General features: G+C 32.2%; 1 protein-coding gene across 1 annotated transcript; it reads right to left on the bottom strand.

Annotated features, from left to right (window-relative positions):
• Positions 1 to 10,025: 10,025 nt before the first annotated feature.
• LOC133796466 (small ribosomal subunit protein eS12-like) lies at positions 10,026 to 11,804 on the bottom strand. The gene is made up of 5 exons (XM_062233994.1): positions 11,686 to 11,804; positions 11,517 to 11,563; positions 10,869 to 11,166; positions 10,658 to 10,723; positions 10,026 to 10,299 (listed from the first exon to the last, which is right to left on the bottom strand). Exons 2-5 carry the CDS (start codon positions 11,522 to 11,524, stop codon positions 10,243 to 10,245), a joined length of 429 nt encoding a protein of 142 aa, XP_062089978.1. The 5' UTR covers positions 11,525 to 11,563; positions 11,686 to 11,804; the 3' UTR covers positions 10,026 to 10,242.
• Between the last annotated feature and the right edge of the window lie 5,787 nt (positions 11,805 to 17,591).

The following is a 17,591-nucleotide window of genomic DNA, read 5'->3' as shown; positions in this document are numbered from 1 at the left end:
GCTCGGCTTTGAGTTTATTTTTTGTTGTATTTTATTTAAACTTGAAGTTGAATGTTATTTTTCGTTTTCTTTTTTTATTGTCGTTAATGAATTTTGGTCGTTAATTGTCGTTAATAAAAAGATGCTCGACTCAAAAAAATTTCTTAAAAATCTACATTTTAAGCAAATAAATATAACAAGAGAATGTTCAATGTCTAACATTCTGATACCATAAGTCAACTGTCCATTTGTTTCTGAACAACTCCATGTTGTCATCGCAAATCGTGTCAAGTGATAGCCTACCCAATAAGTGTTCGATGTGCTTGATGGCGTACACACCACAATCTCCACTGTAACCAAAACATAAATTGCATTAGTAACAAAATCAACATAGAATTTAATTTAAAAAACTTGAATAAAACTAGACTTTTGTTTACCTGACTTTGGTTTGAGGTACTGAATCAACTGGCATGCGGTGCACATTGAACTCTTTGCATCTTTTAGCTCCAGGTGGAATCGTCAACCGAGGGTCGTACTTGAAAAGTTGTGACTGCAATAACAATGATGGGAACAAAGTAGACCATGACTTCATAAACGATTGCAGTTGTTTATCACTTATCACGGTCACGTCCGAATCATAAACCCGAGCTCCTCAAACTTGTCCTTGATTAAGCGATCACTAGTCAAGTGTTTCTTCAAATCAGTCTCAGATGGCCCGGAACTGAAGTTCATCCTCGTAACCAAAGCAAACTCGCCTCTACCAAATCTGCAGGGTCTAGATCCCAAATGTAAATGCAACTCATCCTCTTTGATGCACTGGATCTTGCGTAACATTAATTGATGTATGAGAGATGCAAAGAAGTCTAACTTCTCAACCATGAAAAATTGTTTGAATGGGGATTTCTTCACCCTTTCTATCAACCCGAGCTCCTCAAACTTGTCCTTGATTGTTTTAAAGTAACCATTGCCCCTATATGTGACTCGTCCAGGAAAGTGATCTGTCAAGGGTAAAAGAAATTTCAGCATCTGCAAAAAATAAAGATAAAAATAATACAGTTAAACAAAGTCGCGTGAAAAATCCATAAATAAACATATATGCAACCATCGAACCCATATCGAACACCCATCGAACCCCTAGAGCATGCATCGAACCACCATCGAACCCAACATAAGACCCAATCCATCGAGCATGCATCTAATTTCTTAGGTTTAAACTTGGAACCCATAATGGGCCTACCCCATCGAACCAACATCGAACCCCTAAGGCCTACCCTATCGAACCAACATCGACAAGCATCGAATCCCAACAAATACCCAACCCATCAAGCATGCATCGAACCCCCCCATCGAGCATGCATCGAACCCCCATCGAGCATCGAACCTAAACTTGGAACCCTTAACGGCTTAACCTATCGAACCCCCATCGAGCATGCATCGAACCCCCCATCGAGCATGCATCGAACCCCCCATCGAGCATCGAACCTAAACTTGGAACCCTTAACGGCTTAACCTATCGAACCCCCATCGAGCATGCATCGAACCCCCCATTGAGCATGCATCGAACCCCCATCGAGCATCGAACTTAAACTTGGAACCCTTAACGGCTTAACCTATCGAACCCCCATCGAGCATGCATCGAACCCCCCATTGAGCAACCTTACCAGACCCACAAAAATCCCAGACTTCACTAAAACATACCCACACTATTCCATACCCAAAACAAACCAGATTAATCCATACACACAAACAATCCCACACTAATCCATACACAAACAATCACACACTAATCCATACACATACACACAAACACAAATTCAATGTAGTAAGCTTACCTTTGTTTTGGGTATGGAGAAACTCGAACCGTGGGTTTTGGATGACGGACGGTGAGAGGCGTGGGTTTCGGATGACGGACGGACGACGAGAGGCGATAGGCGAGACGCAAGAGGCGAGAGGGGAGACGACGAGCAACAGCGCGGGGTTTCGACGGGGGCTGCGACGGGGACTTGAACCGAGAGTTTGAGAGAGAGAGCTTGAACGATCGGGGGAGAGCTGGGTAGTTCAATGGTCGGGGGAGAGCTTGACCGAGAGTTTAAGAGAGAGAAGGAGAATCAAAAGTGGGATTGGGGGGAATTGTGACAGGGGTATTTTGGGTACTAGCAAAACTTTTGGCATTATTTTGTAATGTTAAAAATGTCTAACATTATTTTGTATTACACCACACTATTAAGCATAAAAAGTCAAATTGCACTTGACTATTAAGGCTCAAAAAGTATCATGTGCCGTTTTTAAGTAATTCTAAGTCGTACCTTGTATTATGACACATGTATCTCTTTTACAATCCATATTTTATGATTATAATAGTAAAATTAAAGAAAAATAATTAACACATAACTGTTACAACATATTTTCTAAAATTATATTGCCCTTTAAGATTCAAAAAGATATTTTGTATTAGGTCTCACACACTTCACGGTTGACCATATGATATGAGATTTAGTGCTCTTTGGGGTAAAATGTTTGTTGACATTATGTTTAATTAATAAATGTAAAAAATAGCAAATATACATATTCATTTTTATGTCTTTTCTATATAAAAAATGTGTAAATAACAAAAATTCTTGATTTTAACGATTTATTTTGTTAAACAAAATATTATAAACATTTAACGAAATATATTATACATGTGAAACTAACTTTAAAATATATATTTATCAATTATATTAATATAAATTCAAATATTATAAAATATAATTATTATAATAATATTTAATATAAGACTACATATATAATAGTTATATTAATATAAATTTAAATTTAAAAATTATAAAATATTATTACTATAATAATATATAATACAAGACTAGATATTTAATGATTATAGTATTATAAATTTAAATGTTATAAAATATTGTTATGATAATAATATATAGTCCTATTTTTTTTTACTAATTATATTAATATGAACTGAAATATTATTATTATAATAATATCTAATACAAGACTAAATATTTAATACTTATATCAATATAAATTTAAATAATATAAAATATCATTATAATAATAAGAGATATATGTGTCGAAAATACCTAAATTATTGTGTTTGTAGCACTTAAGTAATTAAGTTTTTTTTTTTGCAAGGAAAGTACCTTCCGTCTATGTTTTGGTGCAATTTAGTGCATCTGTTTGTTTCACCGTTAAGTCTGCCACTATGGCGTGAAATTTACTTATAACTTATATACTTTTGCTGCAAATATATCTTAAATTAGGTACTTTCGCCATAAATATCTCTTTAATTTGGTACTTTCGCCGTAAATATCCATTTAATTGGGCATTTTCACCTACGTGTTACAATTGAACTTAACCGTGAGAATTGATGGTTAAACTAAACTGCACCAAAACATAGACGAAATGTCCATTCACTGCTATAAAAATAACTTGGGTACTTAAGTGTTATAAACATAATAAATTGGGTACTTTCACCGTAAATATCCATAAAAATAATATATAATAAATCATTTTTATTTTTATTAAAAAAATTATCATATGTTTAAAAAGGTTATCATATTATATATATATATATATTTAAAAAACTCATAACTAGTGTTTTGGTTTAAATTTTTTATTTAATATGTTTATGTTAAACTTTTATATATAATATTATTTATTTATTTGAAATTTATATGACAATAATATAAATTTAATTAATATAATTAATAAATTTTATAAATAAAACAAAACAATCATGTATTGCACATTGCTTTGCTTGTATCTAGCATATATCTCTTCCATATAAAAGTGTGTAGAACGAAATTTTTTTGTTTTAACAGTTCGTTTTGTTTAAAACTAACAAAAAATAGATATTTATTAATTATATTAATATAAATTCAAATATTATAAAATATTATTATTATATTAATATTTAATATAAGACTACATATATAATAATTATATTAACATAAATTCAAATTCAAATTCAAATGTTATAAAATATTATTATAATAATATATAATACAAGATTAAATATTTAATAATTATATTAATATAAATTTAAATATTATAAAACATTATAATGATAATAATATATAATCTTAATTTTTTACTAATTATATTAATATGAATTCAAATATTATAAAATATTATTATAATCATATTTAATATAAGACTAAATATTTAATACTTATATTAATATAAATTTAAATATTATAAAATATCATTATAATACTATATAATACACAATCTTAATTTTTATTAAAAAAAAAGTATTATTTATGTTTAAAAATATTATCATATTATGTATATACATATAAAAAAAATCATAAACAACAATGTTTTGATTTCATTTTTCATTTAATATGTTTAGCTAATTCTTTTATATATAATATCATTTATTTATTTAAAATTTATATGACAATGATACAAATTTAATAAATATAATTAATAGATTCTATAAATAAAATTAAGCAAACGTGCATTGTATTATATTGTTAAATTTTTTCTTTAACAATATTATATGTTTTTAAAGAATAATTTTGATATTTTTCTAAATTTTATATACCTCCAAAAAATTTTACACCATGCGATGTAGAAAAATTAAACAAAAAAAAATAATTCATAAACAAATAGTTTTGTGAAAAAAATAAACAAAGTGGATTTAACTGTAAAAAAAGATAATTAAGTTTTGAAATGCCAAATAAGGTTAAAATCATGAGTTATTTATGCTAAAATTCCTAAAAAAAATCATAAAAATACAAAAGTATTCTCACCAAATTATATTCTTATTAAACTAGTTTTATAGAAGAGTAATAATATATTTACTTAAAATATGCACCAAAATATTATAGTAATGTGCATTTTTTAAAATAATTAATTTCAATTTTAATAAATGTATTTAGTTAGGCTAAATTGCTCTGTTATTGTGCTTAAACATATTTTAGGCGCATATCTCTTCTATATTAAAAATATGTAGATAACGAAAATTCTTGGTTTTAACGGTTTTTTATTTTTTTTCCGTTAACTTTAACGGAATATTCTTATATTTAACAAAATATTCTTATATTTAACATTAGATTGTAAACATGACCTAAATTTAAACTTAAATAAATAGATTAAAATAATATATTTTTGAGATATTTTACAATGATATTGTTTAAAAATAATAAAACCATACATTTTATAACTTAAATATAATTTAATTAAACTTAATATTATAATTACATCATAAACTTAAGCAAAAATAAATAAATTAATTAATTAAAATAAGATATTTTAAAAATATTTTATGATAATTTAAATAATTAAATCACATTTATTTAAAAATAATAAAGACATACATATCATTTTTTATCTTATAAATTTTTGTGATAGTTTATTTTTTATCAAATGATTGTAGCTATTTTTCTTCATAAAATTTATCAAAGGACATTGCAAGATATATTAGCAACTAAAAATAGTTGATGCATATATACTTTTGTCTACACTATGACTTTTTATATTCTTATTTTATTTCTAAATATTATTGTATTTTATATATATGTCATTGTTGACCGCGTTTTTGGCCAACGACGTGTAGACGTCAAAAACGATAAAAACCTTCAAGAGAAATAAACGACACAGACGATTTTATAGTGGTTCAGCCCCAACGTGTTGGTAATAGCCTAATCCACTTAGAGTTGTGATTATAAATCTGCACTCAAGATCAGATGAACCTGAGTCAATTGAGTTTCTTCAGTGCAGATTACAAGAATACAAGAATTCTCTCAAATACATGTACTCTCTCTCTCTAGAAAATAAGAATTCGAATCAAAAGTTCAAAAAGTCCCCCTTATGATGCCATAAGCCTTGTATTTATAGGCTTAGGATCGTACAGATGATATCCCCCCATAATCGGGATATTTTGTTATTCTCATCATATTTAATTTACAATAATATTCAAAATATAACAGTACACTATATTCGTGGGATAAATGAGAGATTCCCGCGCAAGCCAAGACCGATTCTTGTTGAAGCTGTTTCTAGGATCTCGTGCGTAGCTTTGCTTTATCTAGTCGATCCATATCTCATTCAAGCTGGTCGACCACACCTTCTGTAGAGTCTAAGAACTTTACTTAGCTAGTTAGATAATATATAGTAGTAATAGTAATAGCTAGTAGTAGTTATAGTATGTTTATTACTGTGGATTTTGGTTCAAGCTGGGATTTAGTTGGAAACTCCTAGCAATAGTTATGGATTTTATAAGTTTAACCTATAGTTTAAGAATATTAATTATAACATAAGGTTTGATTAATATTGCTGGTTATTAATATGATGATTATTATAACCTAAGGTTTAGATAGAGCCAATAGGATTATGACACTTGTCATATGCATGATTATTAAGGAGTCATTATTTTAATAAGGGAAATATAAGACTTAGTCTTCACCAGAATCTGTTAGGAGCATGATATTTATTTAGATATTTAGACTCACAGTTTTATTTATTTATGATTTAGATATTTTATTAGATTTTTGTGATTTAGATAATTAAATAGATTTTTCGTAACTTTAGGGTACTGTAACTTCTGACCTATTTTTGACCCAGTTATGTTATGAATTTCGAAAAATATAGTATTTCTAAAAAGTTGTAGATAATTTAATTAGCTTTCTAACGGTATAAAGATATTCTAAATCGGAGTCCTACAGCTCCAGATATGTTGATTTTACTGTAGATTAGTTTAGAGTTACGAGATTTAGAAAGTTAGAAGTTAGGATTCTATTTTAAATTTAAATTTAAATTAGGATTATAATTAGAAGATTTTTATTCCTTAGGATTCTATTTTAAATTTAAATTTAAATTTGAATTATAATTAGAAGATTTTTATTCCTAGAACTCTATAAATAGGACCTAGCACCAAGCATTTTTCATTCATTCATCAAGCTAAGTTCAGAGGCTGCAAGTTGCTAGGTTATTGTGAGAGTGTAAACACTTGGGTTGGGGATTATAAACTTAATCATTTTTAAGCTTACCAAAAACTTGGGAAGTAAGGTTTATAACACATTTCGGTTCAATGTTTAGATTGGTCATAAAGCATTCAAGGTATTCCAAAACTCTAGTTCATTTGGTATTATTTTCTTCAAGTTCTTATAGTTTTCTACTCAACCCTTGACTTTATTCTTTATTCTTGAATAGGAAATCTAAGTTCTTGAACATAAGGTTTTTGGTAAGTATATTCTTAATGGTATAGTTCTTCCATTCTCTTCATCTCATTCTCTTTTGTATACTCACCCTTCCATTTATGGTTTTTAGGAGTGTTCCAAAGTCTCAAAACTGTTCTCATATCCCGGTATTTTTGGTAAGGAAAATAGGATAGTTTTATATGCTTATATGTTATGTTGATATGTTATGATAAGTTATGCTATAGTATGTTATGTTATGTTTTCTTATGTTTTATGATTTACCCTACCTCAGATATTAGACAGGGGACGTAGATGGGTTATCATAAACCTACCATGTGATCTAACCTACCTCAAATATTAGACAGGGGACGTAGATGGTTTATCACATGTCATAATGACCATTATTAGTATAGTCTTATATAGTATATGTTATGATATGTTTTTAGCATATGTTATGATATGATTTTGTGTATGTTTATGTGGTTAGTAGTTTTTCCTTGCTGGGCATTAGGCTCATTCCTTTATGTTTATATGTGCAGGAAAATAGTTATGGCGGCGGAAAGATTCTTGGCAGCTTGAGGATGTGTATTGAGGCAGGAAGGAATCGATGGATTGCGCGTTCGATTCGAGGATGAAGTTTTTAAGTCTTTTAGTTATGATTTCTATGTATTATTTTTCCGCACTTAATTTTGTAACCAATTTATTTAAGTTATGTTTTGTTTTCAAAACAATGGGATCTCATATCCTAAATGAATTTTTATGTATTTAACCTTTACTTTACCGTTTTTAAATAAAGTTATGGTTATTTTATATGTACGTTTTCTTAAGATTAGTATAGTAGTCATTAATGGTCCAAAGTCTAGAATAGTTGGGTCGTTACACCTTCACTGAGCAGTCATGCACTTGACTGGGCAGACATGCACTTGGCTGGGCAGACTTGCACTTGACTGGGCAGACATGCACTTGGCTGGGCAGACTTGCACTTGACTGGGCAGACATGCACTTGGCTGGGCAGACATGGTCATGACTGGTCGGACATGGTCATGACTGGTCGGACCTGGTCATGACTGGTCGGACAAGTTCATGCCTGGGCAAACAAACATGGGACTGGTCGGCCAAGGTTATGCCTTGGCAGACATGACACTTGACTGGCCAGTCAAAATTCTTCACTGGTCTACTAGGTCACTCCCAAGCCAGATCACCCCACCTTTTTTTGCCATTTGTCATTTCTATTGCCACGTCATCGTTTTCAAATTTTGGGGATAACAGTCATGTAGCTGTGTAAATATATATCTATGTCAACGTTGTGTTTAAATGTCATATATGTAGGGATTATTGATATAAATATTTATAAATAGTATAGAACTATAATTTATTCTATTATATATATTTTTTTAAAATAGTGAATCAATTTTTATTAAAATTATAGACAATATTTACAGTTTTAAAACTAAAGAAATGTGCATTGCACGTTACTTCTACCTAGTATCCTATAGAAATGGGACACACAATCATATAACTAGCAAAATAGGAACTATCAGCAACACTAAAACGTGATAATATGGACTTTTTCCGTTAAGAGACAAGAGTGTAATAAAATTATGTCGTTTCTCTGGAATGATCTCTTTCACCATAAATAATGTCGTTTTCCTGGATTGATGTCGTTTTCTCCGGTGGATTTTTATAGAAAAATGTCGTTTAGTCTGATTGATATCGCTTTTCTAGAATAATGTCGTTTATGCGATAATGATCGTTTTCTTGAATTTTTGTCGTTTTTCCCAAATTGTCGTTTTCTCAGACGTTCAGTACTTCTTTAAAAATAAATAACACTACTAAAAGCACTCCCATTGGGTGCTCTACTCCATCATTTAAAATACCTCATCAAAACACACTTTTTTCTATTTTACCTCTAAATTTTACATTATATCATACATCAGCTTCTCTATATATTTCTCTACATCATTTAAATATTATATCTTTAAACATATTTTATTACTTAAAGTAAAATAAAATAATTGAAAAATAATAAATATATACTAAATGGAGAGAGAAAGCTTATAAAGAAAAATAATAATATTAAAATATTATATAAAGGATATGTAAATGTAGAGATAGATTAATTGGAGATTGTGCATAGCTATTATAAATATATGTATAAAGGAGTTGATGGAAGATGTTTTTGTGAGTTTTAGCTAAATATTATAAAGAAAGTGTATTATAAAGTATATCACAAAAACATACATTTTTATAATTTACCTCAAAATTTTTACATTATACCATACATCTGCTTTTTTACATTATTTATATATTATATTTTAAAAATATTTTATTCATTTTAAGAAATAAAATAATTAAACATAATAGTATCACACTCACATATATATATATATATACAAAAGTTTATAAAAAAATAATAAAATATTTATAACTTGATGAATAGTATTTCACTACATATAAAGAAATACTATTCATTTAGGTAAAAAAATATAACTTTACATCATCCAATGGAAGGCTACTTAACTATTTTTTCTCTATATTATAAAGAATAACACATTTTAGCTCATCCAATGTAAGTGCTCTAACATACCCTCTCCAAAGAGGAACGAAATTGAAGTGTGAAATTTATAGAACAAAGGCAGTTTCTTCGAAAAACAAAAACCAAAAAAGTTTTCCATTTTTTCAACATATTATTTGTAGTAAATAGATGTGCAACTGAGCTTGTAAAATAATCACATCTAACAAAATTAGTTCTTAAAAAAAATATCGAACATTTTGTATGATAAAAAAATAGTGAGAACAGTGTGATAAGATACACAATGAAATATAAATGTCGTTTTATGTAAAAACATTACTTAATTGTCTTGTGCATCTATATATTATTAGCTTGTTATAATCTACGCATAAAAGAAAAGTTACTTGGAAAAGAAAAACAAAACAGCATAGTGTGAAAGAAGAAAAAAAAGATTACTAAACGCAACAATTTGCAGTGTACTCATAACCAAGAAATAATCAGAAACTCCCTAGGTGTAAAACCCATTAATTGGAACAAGGTCGGTCAAAAAGACTTAGAAAAAACTATTAGCCCCATCAATTTCTGACAGAGTCCAGATCATTAAGCCTTGACATGCTGCTGAACAACATGAAGGGCTTCATGGTCTTCCCCATAATCCTGCAAACCATCAAGTAATGAAACAATACAACAAACCAATGTAAGAAATACAAAAAATTGAAGCAAAGTCATATAGAACTTAGATAATGTTTGGTTGGGGTAATAGAATGGAAATGAAATAATTTCATAACTTTGTTCGGTTGCATTTTAGAGAATTAGAATGTCATTCCATTGGAATAATTTTCCTAAAATTTTCCGGATGGAACGACTATTACATTTGAAAATGTACGAAAAGACCATTCGATTACAAGGTTAAAAAAAAATTAATAATTCTTTTATTATTTTTTTCATTCATATTAATTCTCATTCTCATTCTACTATTTTCATTCCCCCAACCACATGTCAGCTTGAAACATACCTTGACAACAACACAAGAGCATCCAACTACCTTCCTAGCTTTTCCCTCAGAATCAATCTTGCACAACTGCATTAGAAAAGGCCCAAAATCAAATCGATGCAAGTAGAGCTTTGGCAACAAATGAAACAAAACTAAACTGACAAGCTAACACAAATTCAATTTGAATCAAATTTGACAAACACAATGAGGGGTATTTTTGAAGAAAACTTACACCAACCCACTCTCCAAGAGTCTTGGCACTTGGGACAGTCATCATGTTTACATTATGATCAGCACAAAGGGCTTTGACAAGTTTAACATAGTCAGGCTGGTCACAGTCCTCTGCCAAGACACAGAGCTGGGCAGCATGCTTTTCGATGACCTTAGCACTTTCATGAAGGCCACGAGAAAGCCCACCGTGAGCCAAAGACTTCCTCAACACTAGTTGCAAGGCAGTCATTATATCCATGGGCTCTCCCAGAGCTGGAGCTGGGGCTGCCACCTCAACGGCCACTGCTGGAGCTTCATCACTGCATCAAAAAATAGTACTTCATAAAACCCAGTAAGGGTATATGGCTTTTCCTGCCCCCAACCCACATGAACACATTCACTCAAGAACACAAAAACAATACATCTACACACAAAAGGTCCCCCTTTCATCATCTCAATCACTCAAATAGGAAATACACGTACACTGCTGTGTAATGCAATTACTCTAGAGTCTTAGCCGTACAAAAACTGATTGTCATCCTTTATTATAATTAATCCATAAAAATCAATACTTTTTTTGTTGGGGGGAAATACACAGAGACTGCTTGAGATAATAATATTTGAAAAATCAGCCATCTCGTAATAATCGGATTCAATGACAAGTACATACCCTGACATTATCTCTGCTGATGGTGGATATTGCTTCTACTTACTGAACTGCACAAACACAAGAGCCCATCGTAAGATTCCCAATACTGAACAGGGATCATATGTAGAAGATAATGAGAGAGAGAGATATAGGGAAAGAGAGAGACAGAGAGAGAGAGACGGCGGATTACCTTGATGAGATCTTCAGTAGTATGCTCTGCGTTCACGGGAAATAAAACGCAGCCGCCGTGACTTGGAGATTTATATGAAAAACCCTAGGGTTCGTGTGCCTCGCTTAAAACAGATTAACTTATGTGTGCCCCAATTTTTTTGTTTTTAATTAAATATAGTCTAAATACTATTTTATACACTCTATTTTGCAAAAGTTAACATTCCAATTTTTTGTTTTGTTAAATAACATATTTTGTAAAATAGACAAAATTAATACCAAGAACCCAATTTTGATCAAACTTTCTTTCAATATGACCAAAAATACCTTTAAGTTTTACTAATTAATGAAGTAATTGAATGTATATTTTTAAATAAAAAACTATTTTGATCAAAATTAATTCCATGAACCCAATTTTGATCAAACTTTCTTTCAATATGACCAAAATACCCTTAAGTTTTATTAATTAATGAAGTAATTGAATGTATATTTTTAAATAAAAAAACTATTTTAAGTAATAAAAACTAATTAACAACATTAATAAAAACTTTTATTAAAAAAACATTAATAAAAACTATAACTAAATCTGAATTCAAATTAGATAAAATTAAAAACTAAAAATTAATATCATTTTTCTTTAAAATTGGTTTCTTCTTCTTCTCCTTCTTCCACTTCTTTTGCAGATGCTCTGCGATTGATTTCTCTTCATAATCAATCTTCTTCTTCTTCTTCTTCTTCTTATGCAGGTATTCGACATCTTTGTATGACGAACGGGTTGGGTGCTCGAGAATGGACAGAAGGGCTAGGTGCAGGTCCTCGGTGATGGATGAACGACGACGAAGGGGCTGGTGCCATTTAGAGAAATGGGCAACGAGATCTAGACTCGTCATCGTCGGTTCTAGGGGGATGAGTTCATTATCGTCAGATTTGGGGGGCTATGTTCGCCGTCGTCGGATCTAGGGGCTAAACGTTGTGGCTTGTCGAATCTGTGGTTCGCCAAATCCAAGGCGTCCTTGGTACAAGATTATTTGAAAATTTTCTAATTTTTTGATGTGTTTGAAATATGGGTATTATATATATATATTATTGGGATATGATTTTTATGCTCATTGTTCAAGGTTCCAGGGAGTACCTCCAGTACCAGGACGAGCAGACAATCAAAATGCTAGGGGCAGGCCTCAGCCATACTTTGTTTTCAATTGAATGGGTCCCATGGGAGGTGAAGACCTTCGAGATGCTCTTAATCGTAGCAGGGAAAATCGAGACTCAAATAATGTAGCTCCGCCTGAGCCTGTTCGGGACCCTAGAATGGATGAGGTCCGCAATGCAGCACAGCCCCAGGCAGCTGCAGACCCTAACATCCAAGCCCAGCTGGATCTGTTAACTCGACTAGTAAGGGACTTGACAGCCCCCAAATTAACATATATTTAAATGGAAAGGCAGAGAGGTTCCCCATTTTCAGACCGTATTAATTAGTTGCCCAAACCTGTCAAATTCAAAATGTCAACATGGAAAATGTATACTGGGCTGGAGGACCCAATATCTCATTGATGGACCCAAAACGGGTATGTTTTAAAAATTTATAACTCGCAAGCGCACGAATCGTATATGAAATATAGTGTTCGTGTAAGCATGAGATCGAACCCAAATGAGTTGTCTAAAATAAAAAAGAAAACTATTTTAAACCAAAATTAATAAATTATAACCTAGCTTCAAAGATTTATGAGAATTTGTGACAAGAAAATTAAATAAGAGACAATAATAAAGAAATTAAAGAGAATATATAAATATAAATTAATAATAAAAATCAAGATGGTAAAAGAAGATTAATAAGGTATTAGAATCCATAAAACATAAGTTCAATAATATTTATAAGTACATTGATTCCCAAGTTTTAGTGATAGTTAAAATAAATCAAACTATCATTTTCCAAATAGATTTATAATTTTAAGCACAAATTACTTATAAAAAGATAGGATTTTTCTTTACTTTTTAAAAAGTATAATTTCAAAGTATTTAATGTGAATCAACCTAATAAAACAAAAAAAAATCAAATAACATTATTTATAAGGCAAAACATAATATTTTTGTTCTAAGCATTGGATGTGTGCAATTTAATGACACATCTTACACAAAGAATATTATATTTTTGCACTAATGAAGAACAAAGTGTAAATATGTGCTAACAATAAAAAAATACATGATATTTAAGATGAAAGAAGATATTTGAAAAATAAAAATCCATAAACTTTGTTGCACAAAATGGGAAATCAACATACAAAATAAATACTATCTAGTTACATATTGTTTCATCGTCACCTTAATAATCTTAAAAATATTAGAAACTCATAACTAGAATAGCAAATACAAACTAAAAATTACAAACATAAATAAGAAAATTTGGAGGATGAACCTCCAAAATTTTCCTCTAAAAACTCATAGAAAAAGTGACCAAAAAGAAGAAAAAGATGAAGAGAATATATAGGTCTTGAAAGTATAGAACTTGTGTAGTGTAACCTCTCCCAAAATAAGCACACTCTAATGGTCTTGAAAATTCCCTATTTATAGCCAAAATGAGAGTATTAAAATAATCAATTTAAATTAATTAAATTAATAATAATATGACAAATATGGGTAAATTATAAGGTGTAATGATGATGTTGGGGTAAAATGTGTAGAAAAGTTTGGGTAAAAAAATGGCAATTTTAAACAAAGGGGACAAATGAGCTTTTGTTGGGCTCAAAAAGGGGAAAAGAAGCTTGGTGGTAGGCCTAGGGGAGTTGTTGGCGTGTTGGGCCCAGGGGGAATAAAGGCACGAGCCCAGGATGTCATTGGTGTTGGGCCTGGCTGGTGGCAGGTGGCCTAGAAGCTGGGGCAAGGCAGAGGCTTCGGCTGGTTGAACATGTGGTGGGCTGGTAGCGTGATTGGGCCTGGGCGACTTGGGCCTCGGTTGGGTAGCAGGGAAGCTGGGTCGAAGGGTTGTTGGAGGCAGCTGCTGGGTCTGGTGCTGGCGGGTGGCCCAGGAGCTTCGGGCTGGGCCAGTTGGCCCAAATGGCTGAGACACTTGGCTTGTCTTATGGCAATTTTAAAAATGTCATATTTCTTTTATTTCTTTTCCTTACTTTTCAAAGCCCAAAAATACCATAAATTCCCTAAAAAATAAATGTAAAATATTTCCAACTATAAAATAAATCAAGTTAATTCATTGAAAATATTAATTATAACTAAATTTATATTTAACATTTAAGCTCAATAATACAACATTTTTTTACCTCAAATTAAACAACAATAATTCAAATAATTATCTACAATATTTTACGACAAAATAACTATAAAAACACACAAAAATATATAAAATCAAAATTACTTAAAAACTTAATAAATCAATTAAAAACTCAAGAATTAAGCAACAATTAGCACATAAAAAGTGGTAAAATAACTCTATTTTGTAGAGTTATCACTCATGTTCATCACTTTGAACTACAAACTGATTTATAGGGAGTTAGGGATGATGCCAGGTGCAGGATCTTCCTAGCCACCCTGTCAGAAATTGCCCAGCAGTGGTTTTTTAAGTTACCACCAAGATCGATTACATCATGGTATGGATTTGTACGCACACTCTATTCCTAATTCTCCTCAGCAATGCCCCTTCCCGCCGAGTCGAATGACCTGGTGGACATAAAACAAAAAGATAATGAACCTTTGAAGGATTACATTCAATGTTTTACGCGGGAAGCCACCAGAGTGAAATCCCTTAGTGATGATGGTAAGTTGATATCCATCAATTCGGGAGTCAAGGTAAAAAGTCTATTCTAGAGTAGCTTGAAGAGGAAGTCAGCGCACACCACTCAAGGATTCCTTGATAGGGCAGAAGAATTTATCAAGTTAGAGGAATCTGGACGGAAGGTGGATAATCCTACCCAGGCAACTGCCGAGCAAGAGAAAACAAGTGCTGGGAACACCACCAACCCTGCTGAAGGAAGTACAAATGGGGACAAGAACAGCAAACACGGTAACGGGGCTGGATGCAGTGGTAACCAGAATGACAACAAGAAGCCTAAGACCACCGAGCAACCAAAGCCACGGGAATATGTTCCCAAATTTACTACTTACTCCATCCTGCTAGAGACCCGGGCTGACGTTTTTAATGCTACATAGGCCGTCGTACCGTACAGAAGACCTCCACCGATGAGGAAGGATGTTAGTAGATGGGATGTGACCAAGTTCTGTCGATTTCACAATGATTATGGTCACGAAACAAATGAATGTAACCACTTGAAGGAGGACATAGAATTCCTCATTAGACAAGATAATGCTCATCTGAAGAGGTATGTATGACTAGCTGCCGACCAACATCCTCACCAGCATCCTCAACAGCCTCATCAGCAACAGTCTCAGCAGTATCAGAGCAATCAACCAGCCAAGATCAAGGACGTGCAGAGCCTAACAGGACGCATAGCAGCACTCAACAGATTTGTGTCTAAATCAATTGATAGGTGTCTTTTGTTTTTTTATATCCTCATAGGCACAACGAAATTTGAATGGACTGAAGAGTGCAAACAAGCCTTCCAAGCTCTAAAGTAGAAGCTGGCACAACCCTTGATCCTTTCAAAACCTCTAGAGGGTGAAGAACTATGCATATACCTGACAGTAACTCAACACGCTGTTAGTGCAGTCTTGGTCAAGGAAGAAGACAAGATACAACATCTAGTCTACTATGTTAGTAAAAAGTTGGTCGAAGCCGAGAACATGTATCCTCTAATTGAAAAATTAACTTACTGCTTGCTCTTGTTGTCCAGAAAACTTCGCCCATACTTCCAAGCGCATCCCATCAAGGTTCTTACCGACCAACCACTGCGCCTCTTGGAAAAGTTGGACACCTCTGGTTGGTTGCTCAAATGGTCTATAGAGCTCGGGCAGTACGAGATTACCTACCAACCCCAAACAGCAATTAAAGGCTAGACTCTTTCAGATTTTGTAGCTGAGTGTATCGGAGTGCCAGAACCAGACGGAGTCATAGCTGAGCAATCATCCGAGTCTGAGCTACCGCGCAGCACGAATGCTACGAAGAAAGACAGACACCCAGAATCCAGCACTATTAATTCCGAAAAAGAACAACAAGCATGGAAACTACACGTAGATAGCTCGTCTACCAACCAGTTGTTTGGGGCCGGTCTCACTCTAATCACCCCCGAAGGGCAACGCATCCATTGTGCACTTCGTTTTGGATTTGAGGCATCTAATAACGAATCAGAATACAAAGCACTATTCACGTGCCTAAGATTAGCTAAACAAGTGAAAGCTGAATCCTTAAGATATATAGTGATTCACAGATAGTTGTCAACCACATCCTCGGAGAATATGTTGCTCGGGGAGAGAAAATGATGGCCTGTCTTAGTAAAATCAAAGATTTTCTTGCTCAGATTAAGAGATACACCATTCAGTGGATACCTAGAAAAAAAAATGCCACGGCAGATGCACTGGCTAGGCTGCCCATGGTGGATGTAACAACCCAAATTTCCTAATAAGGCTTAAGGCCTTGATTAGGGAGCCAGGATGGCAAATCTTTGAATTATATGATTATGTGATATTTATGTGTATCATTATGTGATTATGTGAATAATATTATAATATGACTTGATATGCATGTTAGGTGTATTAAATATGCATGTGGGCCCATTTATGATTAATTAGGCAATTTTCATAATTTGGCTCGTTTCAGGTATATTTGGCATATATGTGGTATGTGTGTGATTCTTCATTATTATTTGGTTATGCTAAGGTTACTCAGCACGAGACGATCTTAGGAAGCAAGCTAGTGGGAATGTCACAACAAGGTTTATACTTGACTCGGAGTGAGTCAATGGGTATTTAGCACATTACTGGGATTTTGGGTGATGGGAATAAATATTTTATGATAAATTGGGA

The sequence above is a fragment of the Humulus lupulus genome, chromosome 8, assembly GCF_963169125.1.
Source record: "Humulus lupulus chromosome 8, drHumLupu1.1, whole genome shotgun sequence".
NCBI classification, from domain to species: domain Eukaryota; kingdom Viridiplantae; phylum Streptophyta; class Magnoliopsida; order Rosales; family Cannabaceae; genus Humulus; species Humulus lupulus.
Note: the sequence above shows the minus strand (reverse complement) of the source record. Positions and strands in the feature narration are given on the sequence as shown.

Bases quoted from the DNA above. Each gene is read 5' to 3' on its own strand.
- LOC133796466 (XM_062233994.1), bottom strand. The intron at 10,724-10,868 runs GTAAGTTTTCTT...TTTCTAATGCAG, and splicing joins CTCTTGGAGAGTGGGTTGGT to TTGTGCAAGATTGATTCTGA. The intron at 10,300-10,657 runs GTATGTTTCAAG...GATGGTTTGCAG, and splicing joins GCTCTTGTGTTGTTGTCAAG to GATTATGGGGAAGACCATGA.